At 37.7% G+C, this 22,561-nt stretch overlaps 1 protein-coding gene and 1 long non-coding RNA gene across 3 annotated transcripts in view; one reads left to right on the forward strand and one right to left on the reverse strand.

The window, feature by feature from the left end:
• LOC127440933 (uncharacterized) overlaps window positions 1-22,561 on the forward strand; it is a 218,904-nt gene that overhangs the window by 5,385 nt on the left and 190,958 nt on the right. The window lies entirely within an intron of this gene.
• Window positions 754-22,452, reverse strand: LOC127440739 (zinc finger protein 239-like). 2 transcript variants are annotated; one of them, XM_051697548.1, is made up of 4 exons: window positions 22,026-22,452; window positions 5,892-6,836; window positions 3,931-4,010; window positions 3,186-3,327 (listed from the first exon to the last, which is right to left on the reverse strand). In XM_051697548.1, the coding sequence occupies exons 1-4, from the start codon at window positions 22,117-22,119 to the stop codon at window positions 3,322-3,324; spliced, it is 1,125 nt and encodes a 374-aa protein (XP_051553508.1). In that variant the 5' UTR covers window positions 22,120-22,452; the 3' UTR covers window positions 3,186-3,321. The 2 variants fall into 2 exon arrangements, with proteins under 2 accessions (XP_051553507.1, XP_051553508.1); XM_051697547.1 differs by lacking the exon at window positions 3,931-4,010 and having other exon boundaries at window positions 754-3,327.

The following is a 22,561-nucleotide window of genomic DNA, read 5'->3' on the forward strand; positions in this document are numbered from 1 at the left end:
GTCTCGACTGCTCCAGAAGGAAATCCCCTTTGGGAAATCCTCTAAGGACGGGAGGGGCCGAAGCCTCCCCCTCCCTTACGTCATCCTGATGTGAAGCTGACAAGGACCGCCCCGGCACTGCCTCTCCCACCAAGGCATCACACATCTAACATCTAATAATTTTTTCGCAGGACCCATCCACACTTATTCCCTTTAATAGAGTTTTAAATTCTGGCCAATTAGTTAGTGGATGGGTGAGGCGATAAATAACCGCAGCCTCCATTCTATGCTTTTGCCCCCAAAATTTAATAATGATTGACACTACAGGATAACTGTGAATATCCCCATGCACACACCTCACATTCACACTTTTACCTGTGCCAAAGCCTTGTCTTGAACCAAACATTGGTGTATAGTGGTCTTATTGCAGCCAGTAACAACCAAGGCTTGATGTGTACTCCCCTTGACACTCACCGGTATTGTGTACGCTCCGGCTCGATCGGGGGCAGCCCGCGGAGTGTCGGGGACCCGGACCAATGCTCCCAGCTCCATCATGGGGCATTGGTCCCAGAAATGCCTGGGTTCCCTGTAACTATGGCAGGACGGCCCAGGCGTTACATCTGCACCTGTGACAGTGGGTTCCGGCATCTGATGGGGAGAGCGAAGAGACATAGAGGGCACTGGCAGCAGGGAAAAACCCCTCAAATGGGGAACCGGCTTCGGCGGGACATTCCTGTACTTCCAGGGAACCGGTGTAGGCTGGAAAAATGGGGTAGAGTGAGAGAGAGAGTGAGAGGGGGAAAGAGAGAGTGAGGAGAGAGAGAGTGGGGGGGCTCTTCCGCATGAAATCCAATCTGACCATTCAGACTGAGATGCATTAAGAAAAATCCGAAAATCGCCACATTCGTTGGTGGTTTGGATGAGGCTTGTAAAAATCTGCTTTAATGTGTTTTTGTCCTGTTAAGACTACAAAAACCTAAATGAATTTGAGTGACAGCATCCAAAAAATCAACTTTCTTTCTGCCTGCGTGAACATAGCCTTTGTGAATAAACTGTTTCCGTCACCTCAATGTGCATTTTTAATGTGAAACTCTAGAAAATCCACCTCCTCCTAGTGCATTAAATTTCCATGCGAATTATGAATTTATTCTCATATCAAGTGTTTCCATTCAGGATTTTTTATGCACATTTTCAAAATGCACATCAAAATAGTTGGATGGAACCCAGCTTGTGTGTTAAAATAAAATCATGGCTCTGGCACCTTATTGTTTTTACCTGTAGTTTTGCTCCAAAATCGAACTGTCATTTTGACCTCCCTCTTATGATGGATTACTCAGTCAATATTGATCAATAGCATTTATTTTTTTGGCTTTTCATAATCATTTGTTTATCTTTCATCAGTAAATTTTTTTTTTCTTTTTGTCTAAATATTTGTTGATTTGATATGGAACAACCCAATAAAGAAGAATGAAGAATGGACATTTTCTTGGCATTTGAACTGCATGGTTCTGGATAACTTATGTCCCTCACATTCTTCTTTAATAAACATAATTTTACAATGTTTGAAATACCTGTAGTTATTCTTGTTCATGTTGAAACAAGTCTTTGTCTTGTTTAGGATGATGAGAATATTGGTGGCATTTATAAACATGAATCTGAAGTGCAGATTTTGTATAAACAAAACGACAATGCAAGTAGTTTTTGCAGGTTTATGAGTATCAGTAGAGAAGATCTTGCACAGGTTTCTGGCAATAAGAGACCACTCGTTTACCAATGAAAATTCCTTTCCAATGTTTTGGAAGTTTCGGGGCCTTCTTTCTGTGGTGCCTGGCAATTGGCCATAAAGCTTATCTGATGGCTGCTTGGCAACTGTTTGTGTTGGTCTGCCATGATCCAATCAAAATGGAGCCACTTTTTCTTTCCTTGACAGTTTAGGGAGGGGCTCTGCCATGAACTGGCTCTAAAATGTCATTTTGTCCTACTGTTCAACACAACAGCTAACAACACTGAATGGAGAAATTATTGACTAATAGAATAATTATGTAATTGCTAACAGCATTTAGCACCATGGCTACTCCGAATCAGAGAAGAAAATATTTAATAGAAAATTGTTGAATTTCACAGCATTAACAATAGTTTTATTCCTTCTAGTTTATTGAGAAAGTACAAATAACCTTCTACCTTGTTACATAGAATGACAGCACAATCAGCACAACAGGTAATGTAACAATTCACCTATTTATTTGTAATTGTTATTTTCAGAAAGAAATCCATCCTGTTTTTTTTCTTTTATTTCATACTATTTTGCAGTGCAAATAAAGATTGATTAAGCTCAATGTGAAAAGACTGGACAATGTTGTTTTCTATGAGTCTGAAGAGAGCCTAATTGGCTGAAACTCTTACCACATAAAGTGCAGTGGTACGGCTTCTCTCCAGTATGCAATCTCTCATGTTTTTCCAGGTCTCGTTACATAATGAAACTCTTTTCAAATTAAGGGCAGTGGTATGGCTTCTCTCCAGTATGCACTCTCTCGTGTGCTTTCAGATTTCCTACCTTAATAAAACTCTTCCCACATGAAGTACATTGGTATGGCCTCTCTCCATTATGCACTCTCTCATGTTTTTTCAGGTTTCCTGAAATAGTGAAACTCTTTCCACAGTATGAACACTTGTAAGGTTTTTCTCCAGTATGAACTCTTTTGTGCAGCTCCAAGTAAGAAGCTCTGTGAAAGGCCTTCCCACACTCAGAGCACACGTGATCTTTCACACCGGTGTGTTTTCTCTGGTGGTCTTTTAAACTTTGCACATGCAAAAAAGTCTTTCCACAAAGAGAACACAAGTAAGGCTTCTCATTTGCATGAATTTTCCGGTGTGTTCTTAAGATTGATCTTGAAGAAAATGTTTTGCCGCACTGATCACAGCTATATGACTTTTCTCCAGAGTGAAATGACAAATGACTTTTGAGACTACATGCATGTCTGAAACTCTTTCCACACTGATGGCATTTGAAAGGCTTCTCACCAGTGTGAATTCTCATGTGCTTATCCAGACTTGCTTTACGTGTAAATGTATTCCCACACTGATGGCATTTGAAAGGCTTCTCTCCAGTGTGAATTCTCATGTGGTTAGTAAGACTTTCTTTACGTGTAAAAGTATTCCCACACTGATGGCAGTTGAAATCATTTTTGTTTCTTGTACTTTGAGTTCTTTTTTGTGAGGAATTCTTTTCAGTCTGTGAGTCACTAAAAGAGTTTTGTTCAGTTTTGAAACTATAAAGTGTCTGATTTGGATGGTGTTTCTCCTTCACTTCATTCAGTTCTTGACTTTCCTCTTTCACGTCCATCAGATCTAAAATGAAAACACAAAATGGTTGCATTCATTTCAGTGGAAAAATATAAAAATTAATGAAATAAAATTGACCCCAAATTTTATAGTAGAACGCTTCAGGGGTCAAGGCACTTGTTATTACTTCATGTCACACATTCAGGATGGGAAACTAACTACAGAAGAAGCCGAACTTAAAGGGGTCATGACATACTCTTTTTTTTAATAATTATTATCTTCCCTGAGGTCCACTGATAATGTTAGTAAAGTTTTTTTGCCACCAAAACTGTCATGATTTAGTAATACATGATAATTTTCCAACTGGTCTCTGGCCCTCCATCTGAAACAATCGGTTTTGGCTTCAGCTCCTCCTTTAAACTTCAACGTAAACGCCCAGTGTTCTGGTTGGCTAACATCGTGCAGTCCCTCGAAAACAGCCATTGAAACTCAATCAGTAGAGAATGAACCAGCTTCACAACATTATAAAACTAAATTTCAGAGTTTACACATAATGCACATCCAACACATTGCAACCAAATATTTTAAACTGTTCACTTACTGTAAACAAATCAGCACCATATACTATCAAACAGTAATGACATTTGAAATATGAAACTGTTTACTCACGGTTTTGCTATCGGCTCCAATAGTGTTTTTAACTGCTCCATCCATAACAGTTCCTTTGCAAAGCTTGTATCGTATTATAACTGGTTCAAAAGCAATTCACGCTAATATGAGTGGGGAAAAAATGCACATACATAGTCCAAAGCATGGTGAACTAGATGTACACACATACATTATCATCCTTTACTGAGGCACAGATTGCCGAAAACGCATCAAAATGGTCAAAGACGTCCATGCATGATTTTATACACCAACAATTAAAAATAGCACAGATGGGCGCAAGAATGCATCCAAGACGTGTTTGTGCTCAAAACGGTAAAAGGCATAGCAGCTGAATGAAACAGAATGAGGTCTCGTTTTCAGAGTTGTAACTTGACGCCACGTCTTTTAAAAGCAGTGCAAGATGCATGACAACAGTCGAAGACGTCCGTCTAGTTCATGTTTATATACAAAAATAATTTTACACAGTCCTGTTTGGCACTCTTTGGTGTTCAGGAATACTGTAGTTAGCTCTTTAGTTAGTTCCCTCTTATATGTCTAAATATCAAGAAGAAATTTATTCTCCATTTCATGACCCCTTTCAATACACAATGAACAACAGAAAAAACGATTTTTCTTTTGTTCCAGTAAACAAACATAACTGAATACACCTGCATCACTTTAAACAACATATATGATTTATTAATGCATGGTTTCTAAAACATTATAGGGATGTTTTCAAAATATCAATACTTCAGTATCTATACTATGCAGCACTTTGAAAGTTTGAGGGTAGTCATGTCTATCATGGGATGCAAGTTGGCTATTTCAATCACTTGAGCAGTAGCAGTCCACAACATTTAAAGCTACACTATGTAACTTTTGGCCCTCGAGTGGATGAAGCATAGAATTGCAAGCAACTTGCAGAAGAACATTTTATGGGAGTTGTGATTCAGCACTGCTCTGCTGGTGGATGAATCTTATGGTTTGAGATGACCTGCTTTCTCTGTGATCACTCAGAGATTTTCACCAGCAAAGCCGGAGTCATGACGTGCTATTTTCATGTTATTATGTTATTCGTTTAAACATTTATAACTGAGATATTACTTGCTTTAAAGAAGATAACACTAATATTTATATATATATTTTTTTTATATGAATTTTCATGTGTTTTAACATGAAGTGTATAATGTTTGTGCTGCACAAGAGGTGAAACTCGTGAAATGGCTGATGTGAGTGCAACTGAAGACACTATTTTGATTTTACAATCTACAGCCTCAGTGGACAATGCAACTGAACAATAATACTACAATAGTAGGTATTTGGACTGCAAACAATAAGACTGTAATATAAAAACAAAAAAGAGCAGGGCTCGACATTAATATTTGTCTACTTGTCCCGGCAAGTGGATTTTTAAAGGGGCAAGTAAAAGAGAATTTTACTTGCCCCACAGGACAAGTAGCCTGATTTAAACGTAAATAACAAAAAAATAACTGGCAATACTTGTGCTTTAGCCTAGGCCTGTGTCACTTATTACAAAGTTTATTTGTAAAGTTTATATTCTTATTCTGCTGTTGAAAATAATCGAGAGTACGTAATTTTATCATCCTCTAGCAATCTAGTAATTGTGCGTTGTTTGACTGACAGGTGGCTTATGTGTGTGCGGGCTTTAACTGCGCGTGCGGATACGTGCCTAAACGGTCAAATACATTTCAAAATTCCGCCAAAATGCCCGTCTTGGTGAGGTGTTCATGTTAACACAGAGAGTTATGTCTAAAGTGAACTTAAACAGTGGGGAAAGTGGATTTGTATAAAAATGTAGCCGTCGCTTTCTAGTGTGTAACTGTTATTTTCAGAAAAATTCCATCTGTTTTTTTTATTCCATACTATTTGCCAGGCAAATAAAGATTAAGCTCAATGTGAAAAGACTGGACAATGTTGTTTTCTATGAGTCTGAAGAGAGCCTGATTGGCTGAAACTCTTACCACGTAAAGTGCAGTGGTACGGCTTCTCTCCAGTATGAACTCTCTCGTGTTTTTTCAGGTCTCCTGACCTTATGAAACCCTTTTCACATGAAGTGCAGTGGTATGGCTTCTCTCCAGTATGCACTCTCTCGTGTGCTTTCAGGTTTCCTGCCTTAATAAATCTCTTTCCACATGAAGTACATTGGTACGGCCTCTCTCCAGTATGCACTCTCTCATGTTTTTTCAGGTTTCCTGAAATAGTGAAACTCCTACCACAGTATGAACACTTGTAAGGTTTTTCTCCAGTATGGACTCTTTTGTGCAGTTCCAAGTCAGAAGCTCTGTGAAAGGCCTTCCCACACTCAGAGCACACATGATCTTTCACACCGGTGTGCTTTCTCTGGTGGTCTTTTAAACTTTGCACATGCAAAAAAGTCTTTCCACAAAGAGAACACAAGTAAGGCTTCTCATTTGCATGAATTTTCCGGTGTGTTCTTAAGATTGATCTTGAAGAAAATGTTTTGCCGCACTGATCACAGCTATATGACTTTTCTCCAGAGTGAAATGACAAATGACTTTTGAGACTACATGCATGTCTGAAACTCTTCCCACACTGATGGCACTTGAAAGGCTTCTCACCAGTGTGAATTCTCATGTGCTTATCCAGACTTGCTTTACGTGTAAATGTATTCCCACACTGATGGCATTTGAAAGGCTTCTCTCCAGTGTGAATTCTCATGTGGTTAGTAAGACTTTCTTTACGTGTAAAAGTATTCCCACACTGATGGCAGTTGAAATTATTTTTGTTTCTTGTTCTTTGAGTTCTTTTTTGTGAGGAATTCTTTTCAGTCTGTGAGTCACTAAAAGACGTTTGTTCAGTTTTGAAACTGTAAAGTGTCTGATCTGGATGGTGTTTCTCCTTCACTTCATTCAGTTCTTGACTTTCCTCTTTCACGTCCATCAGATCTAAAATGAAAACACAAAATGGTCGCCATTAATTTCAGTGGACAAATATAAAATGAATGACATAAAACTGACCCCAAATTTTACAAAAAAAAGCTTCAGGGGTCAAGGCATTTGTTATTACTTCATGTCACGCATTCAGGATGGGAAACTAACTATAGAAGAATCCAAATTAAAGGGGTCATGACATCTCTTTTTTTTATAATTATTATCTTCCCTGAGGTCCACTGATAATGTTAGTAAAGTTTTTTTGTCACCAAAACTGTCATGATTTAGTAATACATGATAATTTTCCAACTGGTCTCTGGCCCTCCATCTGAAACAATCGGTTTTGGCTTCAGCTCCTCCTTTAAACTTCAACGTAAACGCCCACTGTTCTGATTGGCTAACATCGCACAGTCCCTCGAATACATCCATATTTGAAACTCAATCAGAAGAGAATGAACCAGCTCCACAACATTATAAAACAAAATTTCAGGGTTTACACATAATGCACATCCAACACATTGCATCCGAATATATTAAACTGTTCACTTACAGTAAGCAAATCAGCACCATAAACTATCAAACAGTAATGACATTTGAAATATGAAACTGTTTACTCATGGTTTTGCTATCTGCTCCAATAGTGTTTTTAACTGCTCCATCCATAACAGTTCCTTTGCAAAGCTTGTATCGTATTATAACTGGTTCACAAGCAATTCATGCTAATATGAGCAGGAAAAAACGACCATACATAGTCCAAAGCACACTAGGGCTGGGCGATACATCAAATATCGACGATATAATCAAAATAATATTGCTGACAATATAAAATTCAACAGTATTGTGAATATTGCAATGATTTTAATTAGTGCCCGCCGGCCGATATTATCGGCCGATATTAGCCTTTCACCGATATATCGGTATATGCGTATATTTTACCGATATGCGCCGATATGAAACCTTTTTTTCAGAACATATAATGCAGAAAACAATGTTTAGAATTGGTTTCATAGCGTAGTTTGTCCAGCAGAGCGTGCTCCGACTCCATTGTTTACAGAGCTGACTCTGAACTGGTGGTTCTGCAGACAGGGTTAAATGGTGCTGATTTGAGCGGTCTCTTCTCCTTAAATTGCTGACTAGTTTGTGAAATACATACTGAAAAGTTAATAAAAAATGACCCCATCTTTTTATATAACTAATATAATGTTAACCCTGTTCCTGACAATCATGTCACTCATGTTTATCACATCTGTTTGCTATGTTAGCCAGCTATAGTTTGTCAGTGCAGTCAGTAATGTATCAGATTGAAAGGTAAACATCAGAGCATCTTTTTGCAGCTCAGCAGACAACGGTGCAGTGGTGGATTGTGTGTGGTGAGTGTTGATTTCATGCTATGTAATTACCTAATTGGTGAGACCCAATGCTGGAAAGTAAAGAAAGTCCATCTTTTACTCTCCGTGGCAACGAGCTTAGTTAACTAGCTAATCACGTAGCTACTTTCATTGTTGTCAGCGTGTAAACATGTATTCACTAGGGATGTGCGCTATGACTAATCTGACTGTCGTTTAAACGGAAGTTTTGTAACCAACTAGTCTAAAGAGAAACCAACCTTCAGAAAACAGTATAAAAAAATAAATAAAAAAATATGTTATATGCGACCCATTTAAAATACTTAATCTATTCCAAATCCGATGCTAAATTCCACTGAAAAGGAGCATTTATCTGTGACGTGCTCGCCTTCAATTATGATAATTGTACATTAAATATAGAACATGACACGCATTCACTGAATCAACATTAGCGAATATTTAATAGACATATTTATTGAAAACAATTGAATGAATAGTGCAGGAACAATGGAACAACCATTAAAAGCCTGTTCTAAATGGAAATCACCAAGTAAAAGTTACTTAACATATTAAAACAGTCAGGACATTGTTGAAAATAATTAACAGGTAGACTAAGCCAAATCTATGAGAGAGGAAAAAATGCACTTGAAAGTTATTTCAAAAAAAGTATTTCAAGACGTGCAGTCTTGCATTATACATTGATCTAATGACAGCTGTTCAGTAAAGAACGTCAACCAATAACAGTTACGATGTAAAAAAAAAAAAAAAAAAAAAGCTATACAATAGAAAAAATATGGCTGTGATGTACCCTGCAATAAACCTAATGTACTCTTAACATGACGTGCACACAGAATAAAAGATTGTTTAACATGTTAAGCAGTCGGCACCTCCTTGAAAATAACTTCCTTAATCAGCAGATTAAAAAAATGGCATACCTAGTCTAAAACAGTTATTTTCGAGGCTACTTACTCAAAAGCATACATTTTTTGATAAGTAAAATTAACATGTCGACATGGTCCGGTGAAAGACGGGACTTAACTCACCTGAGGCGTCTATCCTGCGCTTGAAAAAGCCCGATCAGCGGAAAATGCACAGATGTAAAGAAGACTCAAATGTGAAAACATTCTTAGGGATTTTCAAACATTTGGAAAACCGATTCCCGCACCACTAAAGTGATTTCATAGCTACTTTGCTGAGTTTGCTTGTCTAGCGAGAGGACATTTTCCTGCGCGCGCCGCGAGTGAGAGCGGGAAGAAGCACGCGCAGCCTGAGGTGAAATTAAACTCTGTATCTGCTCCAGAAATCCTCTTTTTATTTAAATAATATTTGTATTATTCTATTTAAAATATGTAACATTAATATGACAGTAATTTAAGTGCAGCCTCTGTAAAAATATAAAACCAAACGTAAATGTGTAAAAATGATTATCAGTTTAATATTAACCGACTAGTAATTCCAGTGTCGACTAGCAGCATCAGAACCGTTTAGTCGACTAGTCTCACACATCCCTAGTATTCACCAAACTGTTCTGTTCAGGATTCACAGTTTCGTCTTTGCATTTATAAAATGTAATATTTAAAAGTCTGGTTTTCCAGACATTAAAATAGGATGCGTAATAAAAGTAGATTTAATAAATCGTATATTCGCCCAGTGTAAATAAAAATATATAGGAACTGTATCTAAAATAAATGAGGGGTGATAAATACTAATACAACAGGCTGGAAAAATAGACATTTATTCATTTTAATATCCTATATATTATATTTTGAATGTGTTGAAACTTGACACCGGGCGACGAACCATAAAAACGGAACCGTTAGAACGGTTTCATGCCGAAGAGCCGCTTAAAAGTAAGTTTATTCTCTCTCTCGTAAATGTAAATGAGTGTAAATGCCAACACCATCATATATGTCGAAAGGACTGATGCCTGTCATGCAAAACATGAGCTCATTGATGTCATTAAATATCAGTCTGCTTTTTTATTCCATCTGTTACTCCTGGTCAGAGGCTGCCGTATATATTTAGTTTATACGTAGGGTTACGTCCTACATAAATTTAATGGTGCAAGGCTCAAATATTTAGTAGAGCTTAAATTGTGACTTAGTGCCCATTTACGCCACAACTAGGCTATATGTTATTTATTTAAATGGTCAGCCATTGACTGATACTAAACAGTACTGATTTTTATTAAGCTATTTATTGTATTTTTACTTATTCTTTATTTTCTCAGTGTTCATTTCTAGAATTTGTTGACAATGTATAATAATAATGTCAAATATTCTTTGATAAAAAAATATTTGTTTAAGAAAGCAGCCTTCTGAGTACTTTGCATAGTCATATCGGTGAAAAATCCACATAGAAAAGGTCTGTTCATTCCAGCTCAAAAATTAGCTATATCGGTCACCATATCGGTAATCGGTGAATTTTCCCTCTCTAAAATCGGTTTCGGTCGGGCTCTAATTTTAATGTGCCTTTAATTTGGCCATTAAGTTCCATAGAGTGCATCAGTAGACTAATTTCATGATCCTCCAGGGCTATATAATGAATCAAATAACATCAAAATGGCGATATGATCATATGCGATTAACTGCCAAAGGCTGCGATTAAGGACAGATAAATATGGTCTGTGTGTGCTTCAGAATGAACCAGTGACGCACTGATCTGTATGCACACGCAGGGGCGGCGGGGCTCATGGGCACATGTTTTTAGCGCAGTTCACCTGCATTGTGAAGTACTGCAGGTTCAAGCATTCGCGCAATTCCAAACATTAGTAACAGCTAACAGTAACAGCGGAACAGTAAAGGAGAGTTTGACAGCGGTTCACAACATACTCATGACAGCGAAACTCATAACTGTCAAACAAACATTGCTCTTTCCGTTTCATAGTAAAAGCTCCTGGTGAAGGTGAAATAAACACAACTGCATGCAGTCAAAATAAAAATCTAATTATTTATTACCTTTGAAATATTAATTTCACTTGGTTACAATGGCTGTTTAGATGAAATGATTGTTCCTCTGATTAAAAAAACAACCTTTTATGCTATTTCAGAGCAAATACAAAATTATCGAGATATATATCGAATATCGTCAGTTTGCTGAAAAATATTGAGATATATTTTCTGAAGCCATATTGCCCAGCCCTAGTACACACATACATTATCATCCTGCACTGAGGCACAGATCGCCGAAAACGCATCAAAACGGTCCATGCATGTTTTTATACACCAACAATTAAAAATAGCACAGATGGGTGCAAGAATGCATCCAAGACGTGTTTGTGCTCAAAACGGTAAAAGGCATAGCAGCTGAATGAAACAGAATGAGGTCTTGTTTTCAGAGTTGTAACTTGACACCACGTCTTTTAAAAGCAGTGCAAGATGCATGACAACAGTCAAAGACGTCCGTCTAGTTCATGTTTATATACAAAAATAATTCTACACAGTCCTGTTTGGCACTCTTTGGTGTTCAGGAATACTGTAGTTAGCTCTTTAGTTAGTTCCCTCTTATATGTCTAAATATCAAGGAAAATTTGATTCTCCATTTCATGACCCCTTTAAATACACAATGAACAACAGAAAAAAACTATTTTTTTTTTTTTGTTCCAGTAAACAAACATAACTGAATACACCTGCATCACTTTAAACAACATATATGATTTATTAATGCATGGTTTCTAAAAAATAGTAGGGCTGTTTTCAAAATATCTAAACTTCAATAGATCATCATGTTTCAATGCACGTATTCAGTGGCGGATTTAGGCATGGGCGACATTGGCAGTTGCCCAGGGCAGCATCTTGCCGGTGGCAGCACGAGGTGCCCACACAGACAAGTGGGTGCCCTGAACTCCACCAGCCATCTCATTTACAATCATCAACACATACCACATCCCCCACCCCGGTCAACAACTTTGGGGGCTTGCTGAAGCGGGTTTCGCCCAGGGTGCCATACAAGCTAGAACCGCTACTGCACGTATTGCTTCACACAGCAGCTTCAGTATCTATACTATGCAGCACTTTGAAAGTTTGAGGGTAGTCATGTCTACCATGGGATGCAAGTTGGCTGTTTCAATCACTTGAGCAGTAGTAGTCCACAACATTTAAAACTAACACTAATGTAACTTTTGGCCCTCGAGTGTTTGAAGCATAGAATTGCAAGCAACTTGCAGAAGAGCATTTTATGGGAGTTGTGATTCAGCACTGCTCTGCTGGTGGATGAATCTTATGGTTTGAGATTACCTGCTTTCACTGTGATCACTCGGAGTCATGACGTGCTATTATCATGTTATGTTATTCATTTAAACATTGGTAACTGAGATATTACTTGCTTTAAAGAAGATAAACAACACTAATATTTATATTTTTTTTAATAAATTTTCATGTGTTTTATCCACTTCATGTTAATGTTTGTGCCGTACAAGAGGTGAAACTCTTGAAATGGCTGATGTGAGTTCAATTGAAGACACTTTTTAATTTTACAATCTACAGCCTCAGTGGACAATGCAACTGAACAATAATACTACAATAGTAGGTCTTTGGACTGCAAACAATAAGACTGTAATATAAAAACAAAAAAGAGCAGGGCTCAACATTAACACTTGTCTGCTTGTCCTGGAGAAGTGGATTTTTAAAGAGGCAAGTAAAAGAGAATTTGAATTGACCCACAGGACAAGTAGCCTGATTAAAACTTTAACGTAAAAATAACTGGCTATATTTGTGCTTTAGCCTAGGCCTGTGTCACTAATTATGTTGGCTTGAGAGAGCCAACATACTGATCTACTACATAAGCTTATTATTAGGTTGGCTTGAGAAAGCCAACCTACTGAAATTCTATTTAAACTTATTATTATTATTATATAATATAATATAACAATATATTATATATTATATAACAAATCACATATCTCTGCACCAGAACATCGTAGAGACTTCTGGGTTGACTTATTTCACTCAGGATAGCAAGGAGCCTCATTAAGTATCACTCTGGTAACTGCCTAGCAACCACATGGGGTTACCGTAGCAACCAAGTAACAAATCACATATCTCTGCACCAGAACATCGTAGAGACTTCCGGGTTGACTTATTTCACTCAGGATGGCAAGGAGCCTTGATGAGCAACACCCTGGTAACTGCTTAGCAACCATATGGGGTTACCCTAGCAACCAAGTAACAAATCACATATCTCTACAGCAGAACATCGTAGAGACTTCTGGGTTGAATTATTTCACTCAGGATGGAAAGAAGGCTTGATAAGTATCACCTTGTCAACTGCTTAGCAACCAGATGGGGTTACCCTAGCAACCAAGTAACAAATCACATATCTCTGCACCAGAACATCGTAGAGACTTCCGGGTTGACTTATTTCACTGAAGATGGAAAGGAGCCTTGTTTAGTATCACCCTGGTAACTGCATAGCAACCAGAAAGGGTTACCCTTGCAACCAAGTAAAACAATCACATATCTCTGCATCAGAACATCGTAGAGACTTCAGGGTTGACTTATTTCACTCAGGATGTCAAGGAGCCTTTTGAGTATCACCTTAGTAACTTCCTAGCAACCAGATGGGGTTACAATAGCAACCAAGTATCAAATCACATATCTCTGCACCAGAACATCATAGAGAATTCCGGGTTGACTTATTTCACTCAGGATGAAAAGGAGGCTTGATAAGTATCAACCTGGTAACTGCATAGCAACCAGATGGGGTTACCCTAGCAACCAAGTAACAAATCACATATCTCTGCACCAGAACATCGTAGAGACTTCCGGGTTGAATTATTTCACTCAGGAAGGCAAGGAGCCTTGTTAAATATCACCCTGGTAACTGCATAGCAACCAGAGAGGGTTACCCTAGCATCCAAGTAACAAATCACATATCTCTGCACCAGAATATCGTAGAGACTTCCAAGTTGACTTATTTCACTCAGGATGGTAAGGAACCATGTTAAGTACCAGATGGGGTTACCCTAGCAACCAAGTAACAAATCACATACCTCTGCACCAGAACATTATAGACACTTCCGGGTTGAATTATTTCACTCAGGATGGCAAGGAGCCATGTTAAGTATCACCTTGGTAACTGCCTAGCAAACAGATGGGGTTACCCTAGCAACCAAGTAACAAATCACATATCTCTGCACCAGAACATCGTAGAGACTTCCGGTTTGACTTATTTCACTCAAGATGGAAAGGAGGCTTGATAAGTATCAACCTGGTAACTGCATAGCAACCAGATGGGGTTACCCTAGCAACCAAGTAACAAATCACATATCTCTGCACCAGAACATCGTAGAGATTTCAGGGTTGACTTATTTCATTCAGGAAGATAAGGAGCCTTGTTAAATATCACCCTGGTAACTGCATAGCAACCAGAGAGGGTTACCCTAGCATCCAAGTAACAAATCACATATCTCTGCACCAGAGAAATACAGGCTGCTCTGGAAAAAGATGGTGTGGTTGTTTCAAGGAGAACAGTATGATGATACTTGAACAAAAATGAGCTGCATGGTCGAGTTGCCAGAAAGAAGCTTTTACTGCGCCAATGCCACAAAAAAGCCGGGTTACAATATGCCTGACAACACCCTGACACGCCTCACAGCTTCTGGCACACTGTAATTTGGAGTGACGAGACCAAAATAGAGCTTTATGGTCACAACCATAAGCGCTATGTTTGGAGAGGTGTCAACAAGGCCTATAGTGAAAAGTATACCATCCCCACTGTGAAGCATGGTGGTGGCTCACTGATGTTTTGGGGGTGTGTGAGCTCTAAAGGCACAGGGAATCTTGTGAAAAGTGATGGCAAGATGAATGCTGCATGTTATCAGAAAATACTGGCAGACAATTTTCATTCTTCTGCATGAAATCTGTGCATGGGACGCTCTTGGACTTTCCAGCATGACAATGACCCTAAGCACAAGTTGACCCTCCAGTGGTTACAGCAGAAAAAGGTGAAGGTTCTGGAGTGGCCATCACAGTCTCCTGACCTTAATATCATCGAGCCACTCTGGGGAGATCTCAAATATGCTGTTCATGCAAGACTACCAAAGACTTTGCATGACCTGGAGGCATTTTGCCAAGACAAATGGGCAGCTATACCACCTGCAAGAATTTGGGGCCTCATAAACAACTATTACAAAAGACTGCACGCTGTCATTGATGCTAAACGGGGCAATACACAGAATTAAGGACTAAGGGTATGCAGACTTTTGAACCGGGGTCATTTAATTTTTTTCTTTGTTGTCATGTTTTGTTTTATGATTGTGCCATTCTGTTATAACCTACAGTTGAATATGAATCCCATAAGAAATGAAAGAAATGTGTTTTGCCTGCTCACTCATGTTTTCTTTAAAAATGGTACATATATTACCAATTCTCCAAGGGTATGCAAACTTTTGAACACAACTGTAAATAAGGCTTTTAAATATTTCTATTTCAATCTTTATAGTTCCACGTCCTTGTCTACCGATAAGGATATTAGCAATTTCTTAGAGCCATTAGAACTTCCTAAATTGATGAATGATCAAAAAGACTTTCTTGACTCAGATATTACTTTGAAGGAGCTTGTTGAGGTAAGGTACCGAGGCCAGATGGTTTTGCAGCAGAATGTTTTAGATCTTATGTCACAGAACTGGCTCCAATTATGTTAGAATTTTACACAGTCATTAAAGAAAGGTGAACTCCCGCCAACCATGACACAAGCCCTGATCAGTCTCATTCTTAAATGAATGTAAAAGTTATCGTCCAATTTCGCTGATCCAGTTAGTTGTAAAAATATTGTCTAAAATTCTAGCTAATCATTTAAACAGAGTAATTACATCTCTTATACATATAGATCAAGTGGTGTTTATTCGTGGTCATACTTCTTCTGATATTAGACGTTTTATAAATATTTTGTGGTCAGCAGCGAATGATCAGACCCCGATCGCTGCCACCTCACTTGATGCAGAGAAGGCATTTTATAGGGTGGAATGGGCCTTTTTTTTTTTTACGATTTTTGAAATTTACGGGTTTGGGAACACTTTTATTGGGTGCGTTAAGTTACTTTATAAATGACCGTTAATGGCAGTGCAAACTAATGGATTAATTTCAGATTATTTTTCTCTTTGTAGGGGAACCCAGCAAGTTCTGTTCTGTCTTGCCCTGGAACCATTAGCAGCCACAATAAGAAAAGATGATTTTCCTGGTATTATAGGAGGTGTGGTGCATAACCTTCTACTCTATGTAGATTATATATTATTATTTGTCTCTGACCCTAAAAGATCTATGCCTACCCTCCATAAAATTATTCATTCTTTCTCCAAAGTTTCAGGATATAGGATGAATTTGTCTAAATCTGAAGCTTTTGCTCTGACAGCATATTGCCCTACCACAGCTTTCCAACCTGGCACCTTTCAATGGCCCAAGCAAGGCATTAGGTATTTAGGCATTTTATTTCCAGAAAATTTGAGAGATTTATTTAGTACGTTAATTTTGACCCATTAATGATAAGGTTCTCGTGTGATGTTGATAGGTGGGCTTCACAACATTTGTCTATGGCTGGAAAGGTCAATGTTCTAAAAATGAATTGTATCCCCAAATTTAAATATCTACTGCAGTCTCTCCATCTAGAAGTTCCACTTTCTTATTTTAAACAACTTGATAGAATATGTACGTTTTTCATTTGGAATGGTAAATAACCTTGGTTACATTTCAGTAAGTTACACAGACCAGCTGACAAAGAGATTTAGGCCTCCCCAAAGTTTTATTACTATGCTTTTAATCATATACACTTGGCCCATTGGTCTCTTCCACCAGAGAGAGCCCCTCCTTGGTACAACATTGAACAAGCGGTCCTTGCCCCAATCTCACCATTGAATAGTCTTTCTATTAAATTGCCTAGAGAAGTAAAAATGCATCCTATTATTTCACACTTACATTCAGTATGGACGAAGGTTTCTCTTACGTTCAATTTTAATACCTCCCTAAATGTTTCCTTAAGTATATGGCTAAACCACAAATGATGTATTAACAAGTCCCCCTTTTGCTGGAAAGAATGGATAGGGATGTTGCTACTCTGAGATAATTTGAAAATATAACAGCAATTTGGGATTTCTAGGTCTCAATTTTTCAGGTATTTACAGTTGTGCCATTTACTTTGAACTATTTTTGGTGGTAGTACACAGGCCCTTAATACTGCAGACACTCTTTGTATTGTACTCATGGCCTTTGGAAAGTTTCATGAAGTATCAGTGTATTATTCCTTGTTGATTCAGAGTCTTGGTGATGGAGCCTTAACAGCTCTTAAGAGGTTATGGGAAAGAGATCTGAACTTGGCATTGGAGGATGGGGAGTGGGAAAGAATTTAAAAGAATATTAAAACTAAGTCTAGATGCAAGGGTATGCCTTATTCAGTTTAAGATGTTGCATTTTTTCTACTGGACTCCCTCTAGATTGTTTAGGCTTGGTTTAAAAGACACACTGATTAGGGATGGGCACGAGTACTCGAGTACTTGGACATGGCAGCGATGATCGATCATGAAAACGATGATCAATAGTGATCACGCATGATGTGACTTTTCACTTAATTCGAAATCCAGTGACAATTACCTGACAACTAAACACACAAACAAAGAGGGAGCTTATTTTTAATTTTGAGATTGATTACGTTGTGGTTTTGAGGGGTACAGTGATTGTCAGAAACATCTCATAGCAACCAAACTGATACACTGCAATGCTATCATTACAATAATCAAAAGAGAGTGTAATTAACCGTATTTTGAACGCCTGTCTCTGCAAAACGTTTGCTAAACACGTTTTATTATCATTTCATGTAAGAATTTTGACTCGTTAATGGATATTATTTAATAAAAGTAAATGTTTGTCACTGACTGTAAACCTCCCTGCCCTACGTGAAGTAACACGCACCTGCATCTCGATGAAATGGGAGTTGAAGATTTCTGCATGAGTTTCCAAATTAGATGTCCAATATAAAGTGTCATTCCGTTGCACTTTCCCCAGTTGAAAGGCGGAAATTCAGACTCTCCGAGATGAATGGAACACTTCATGAACCACAGCAATAACAATACAGAGCATCGTAGCTTTCCTCACAAAAGAACATTTGGGGACACACACACACAAATCAGGTGTGTGGCAGTGGACTCAACGAGCTGAAGCAACGCATATACAGCAGGCGAGTGTTTCAAACTGCTACACAATGCAGCGTCTTCAAACTGAACTTAAATTTTACATGCACATTAAAAACGCAATGTAATGGCGTCTCCTGTTATTTGAAAACAGACGGTTCAGACAGTCATTAAAAAAACTGGTGCATGCTTACTAAGGTTTCTACAGTAACCTGAAGAAAGAACAGACAAACATGCGTTGTTTATCTGTGAGGGTCTAGACCCTCAAATTTAATTCTGCCCTAGACAATGTATATTGGGTGATGGGGCGGTTTTTAAAGTAGGTGACAAATATACAAAAATCTGGGTTCAAACTAGTGTAATGATTGGCAGACAGATAATTCTTAGAGAATGGAAGTCAAAAGGCATTCCCTCATTTCAAGAATGGTTCACCAAATTGGGTGTCATATAAACAGCTTGGCAGATTAGACATGTTTTGTAAGAAATTAGAAAAATAAAAGTTATTCAGATACTATTAATAGGGGTTAAAAGGGGATAATTGTTGATTCTGTTCATTTATGCTGTGCTGTGTTTTGGATTTGAATCAATAAAAAAATTGTTAATCGCAAAAAAAAAAAAAAAAAGATGCATATACACAATATATTATCCACTGATGGCTAGAGTAAATAATCTTTGTCCTTTGATAATGATTTGGGTCGAATTTAGTGGAAAACTATGCGAGTGTCGCTCCATGGCGCTGCAGATTTTTGAGCAGCCTTCAGAGGCTGTGAGTGGCGGTGTGTATGTACCTTCATAGGAAATAATTGTTTCGAGTTTTAGAGCACACCATGTCATCTGTCAGATGCATCTGGGGGTGTATTACAGAAAACATCCTATCTTAAGTCTTAACTTAAGATCTGGGGAAGTATTACAGAAAGATCGTAACTTTAGAATCCACTGCAATTTCAATTAGTGTCACATTCAGGACAAAAGTTATTAAAGAATAACATTTTCTTAAATGCATTATCCTATCTTAACTACAAATAGGAAAAGAGTATTACAGAAGCATCCTAACTTGCCAAAAATCTTCAATAAGTGTCCTAACTTTAGGACAACCCTGCTACCTTTTTCATATAGTCAACAACAGGCACATGAGCCAAAGATGGATTGTCTGTGTTCTGAGAAAAACTGGTCCACATGTTGACAGTCTGCACAGACATTGCTAATGCACCAATTTTTGTCACAATAAGCCCATGATATGCACTTCATTTTACTCTTAACCGGGGCATGAAATGCCGAATGTGGGTTGTTTTGCTATTCTGCCAGCGACTGTGGCGGTCGAGCTGTTCTTCTCAAGTGACATTTAACAAGAGATGCCACTGATTAGACACAAAGACACATGCTTGAAAGAACATATTTGGTTATATATTGAAGAACAAATGAAAGAAAAGGCTGTTGCTATCTAATTAGCTGCTTTTCAGAGGTTACCACTGAGTGTGTTTACATGCACGTTCTTACACCGATTTTCCTTAATAAGCCGACAACATGTGTGGTTGTGTAAACTTACTATAACGGGGCAAGAATAAACCAATCGACACAAGTAGATTATTGCCGATTTCTTGTTGCATGTAAACACCTTAAAGGAATAGTTCACCCAAAAATGAAAATTCTCTCATTATTTTCACACCCTCATGATATCCCAGGTGTGTATGTCTTTCTTTCTTCACCAGAATACATTTGAAGAAAAACAGAAAAATATCTCAGCTCAGTAGGTCCTTAAAATGCAAGTGAATTGAGATTTCTCTTTTGAAGCTCCAAAAATCACAGACAGTCAGCATAAACTTCCTCCATACGACTCCAGCGGTTAAATTCATGTCTTCTGGCTCCAATTATGTTAGAATTTTACACAGTCATTAAAGAAAGGTGAACTCCCGCCAACCATGACACAAGCCCTGATCAGTCTCATTCTTAAATGAATGTAAAAGTTATCGTCCAATTTCGCTGATCCAGTTAGATGTAAAAATATTGTCTAAAATTCTAGCTAATCATTTAAACAGAGTAATTACATCTCTTATACATATAGATCAAGTGGTGTTTATTCGTGGTCATACTTCTTCTGATATTAGACGTTTTATAAATATTTTGTGGTCAGCAGCGAATGATCAGACCCCGATCGCTGCCATCTCACTTGAGGCTGGGTAATATGTCCAAAAATGTATCACAATATTATTTTTCATATTGTTCGATATCGATATGTTTTACGATATACATTCACATTTGCGATTTGTTTTTTTACATTTTCAAGTTGGCAGAAGAAAAGAAGAAAAAATAAATCCTAAACAGTCACTACAAAACTGCATTGGGAGCCCAGAGACAGCAAAAGCAACAGGGTCTAAGGGATCTTTTACCGAAATATAAAAATATTTTATAAAGTTTATCAATCGAGTGCATTTGGAAATTAATGTTAAAAGATCATAAGTTCATTTTGAAGTATAATGACAGCAGTCCAGTATTTGTTTGAATATTTTTTCATTCAAATTATATATTTTTATATTTCTTTAAATTCAGATACCAAAGTATGGGGGCATAGAAGCCCTTGTGTCTGAGGAATGATACTGTTCAGGAGTATCCCCTGAGAGAAAATTTAGAAAACGTAAAATCTGAATGGAACATTTTTATAAAGTGAGAAAGACTAGACTACCAACAAGTAATTTTATTGTCTTTCCTTGTCATCCATGCCAGAGATGATGACATCTGATTAATTTTCAAATTAGAACAGAAATCTATTTGTTTTTTATTGAAGGCTCGTAATATGCTGATTAATAAAATGTTATGGTCTAAGGCGCTCTGAAACTACGTTAACTTATGCAGTGCCTCTTGTCTACTCACATGTGGGGAAAAGACGCAACGAGTGAGGAGCGGGAAGCTGAGCACCATGCTCGCAAGGTGGATTGTAGGATTGACAGTGGAAACACAGCCTAAGAAACTGCTTGCATTTTTAGTGACAGGCACGTGATTGTCTAGATGTAGAACATAGGCTAAATATCGAAAATTCCTCAAAAGCTTATCATCGATATCGTGGATTTCTTTATCACGATAAATATCGAGATTGTTTAGCCCCATTTGAAACACACGAGAACAGAGGCACGTACGTCACATCTGGAAGAGCAGCGCTGCTTACAAATCAGGAGGAGGAACGCTGTACAGAAGCTTCGTTGGTTTTGGTTTAGATCTGTATTTATTTGTTTGTTTACTCACAATGGTGCGTTTGTGTGCTTAACCTGGATGTCTAAACCAAGAGGAGAACAAAAGATTACATTTCCTTCAAATGTGTTCTGGTGAAGAAAGAAAGTCACACACATGAGATATAATGAGGTTGATTAAATAATGAGAGAATTAACATTTTTGGGTTAACTATCACTTTAACTCGAATACAAGAACAGTGTGTAGAGCGGAGTTGTCTTTGACTTGTGTTCGGCTTTGACTTTCCTGACTCTGAAACAGCTTCTGAATTTGAACCAGATTTTTTTTTTTTTTTTACTATAGCAAGGGCAGCAGAAAACACTTTAAAATCAGAAAGTTTTGAATGGTGTAAAATGTAAGATTTTACCTATATGTTACCTTATTTGCTGTTTTGTCTGATTAAATTATGAAATATGAATTGATAATTAACTAGTCATCAAATGTGTTGAACTGCTTGAAGTTTTATAACTTTAATCTTCATGAACAGACAATAATAAAGAATGAAGAATGGACACCAACCTCTTTGTTCCTCAGTATCTTCATTTTTCATGACATTTGAACTGCATGATTCTGGATAACTCATGTCCTCACTCTCTTCTTTAATAAACATCATTTTACAATGTTTTATCCCGCAGATCTCAGTTGAAACACCTGGAGTTATTCCTGTTCGTGTTGAAACAAGTCTTCGTTTAGGATGATAAGAATATTGGCGACATTTATAAACATGAATCTGATGCTCGAATAATGTAGAAACAAAGAAAACAACAATGTCAGAAGTTTCTGCAGGATTATGATTATCAGTGTAGAAGATCGTTCACCGTTTTGCACCTATCTACAAACGTGTGTTAAACATCATCTAATATGGAAACGTTGGTGCATTTATTTGTTTAAAAGTGAATGTTTATTATAACTCTGCAAATCTCTCAGAGCTCCGCCATGTTTGAGTGACGTCATACAACAGCATCTCGGAGGGGACAATCTGAACCGCTTGTCGTGAAAAACGCTTAACGTGGTTTAAAGGGGTCATGAAATGCTATTTTATTGAGATCCACTGA

This window comes from Myxocyprinus asiaticus, chromosome 5 (genome assembly GCF_019703515.2).
Source record: "Myxocyprinus asiaticus isolate MX2 ecotype Aquarium Trade chromosome 5, UBuf_Myxa_2, whole genome shotgun sequence".
NCBI classification, from domain to species: Eukaryota; Metazoa; Chordata; class Actinopteri; order Cypriniformes; family Catostomidae; genus Myxocyprinus; species Myxocyprinus asiaticus.

Bases quoted from the DNA above. Each gene is read 5' to 3' on its own strand.
- LOC127440739 (XM_051697547.1), bottom strand. From the start codon at position 22,119: ATGATGTTTATTAAAGAAGAGAGTGAGGACATGAGTTATCCAGAATCA. The intron at 6,837-22,025 runs GTTGGTGTCCAT...TTTTCATTTTAG, and splicing joins AGATACTGAGGAACAAAGAG to ATCTGATGGACGTGAAAGAG. The intron at 3,328-5,891 runs GTAAGAGTTTCA...TTTTCATTTTAG, and splicing joins GTACCACTGCACTTTACGTG to ATCTGATGGACGTGAAAGAG.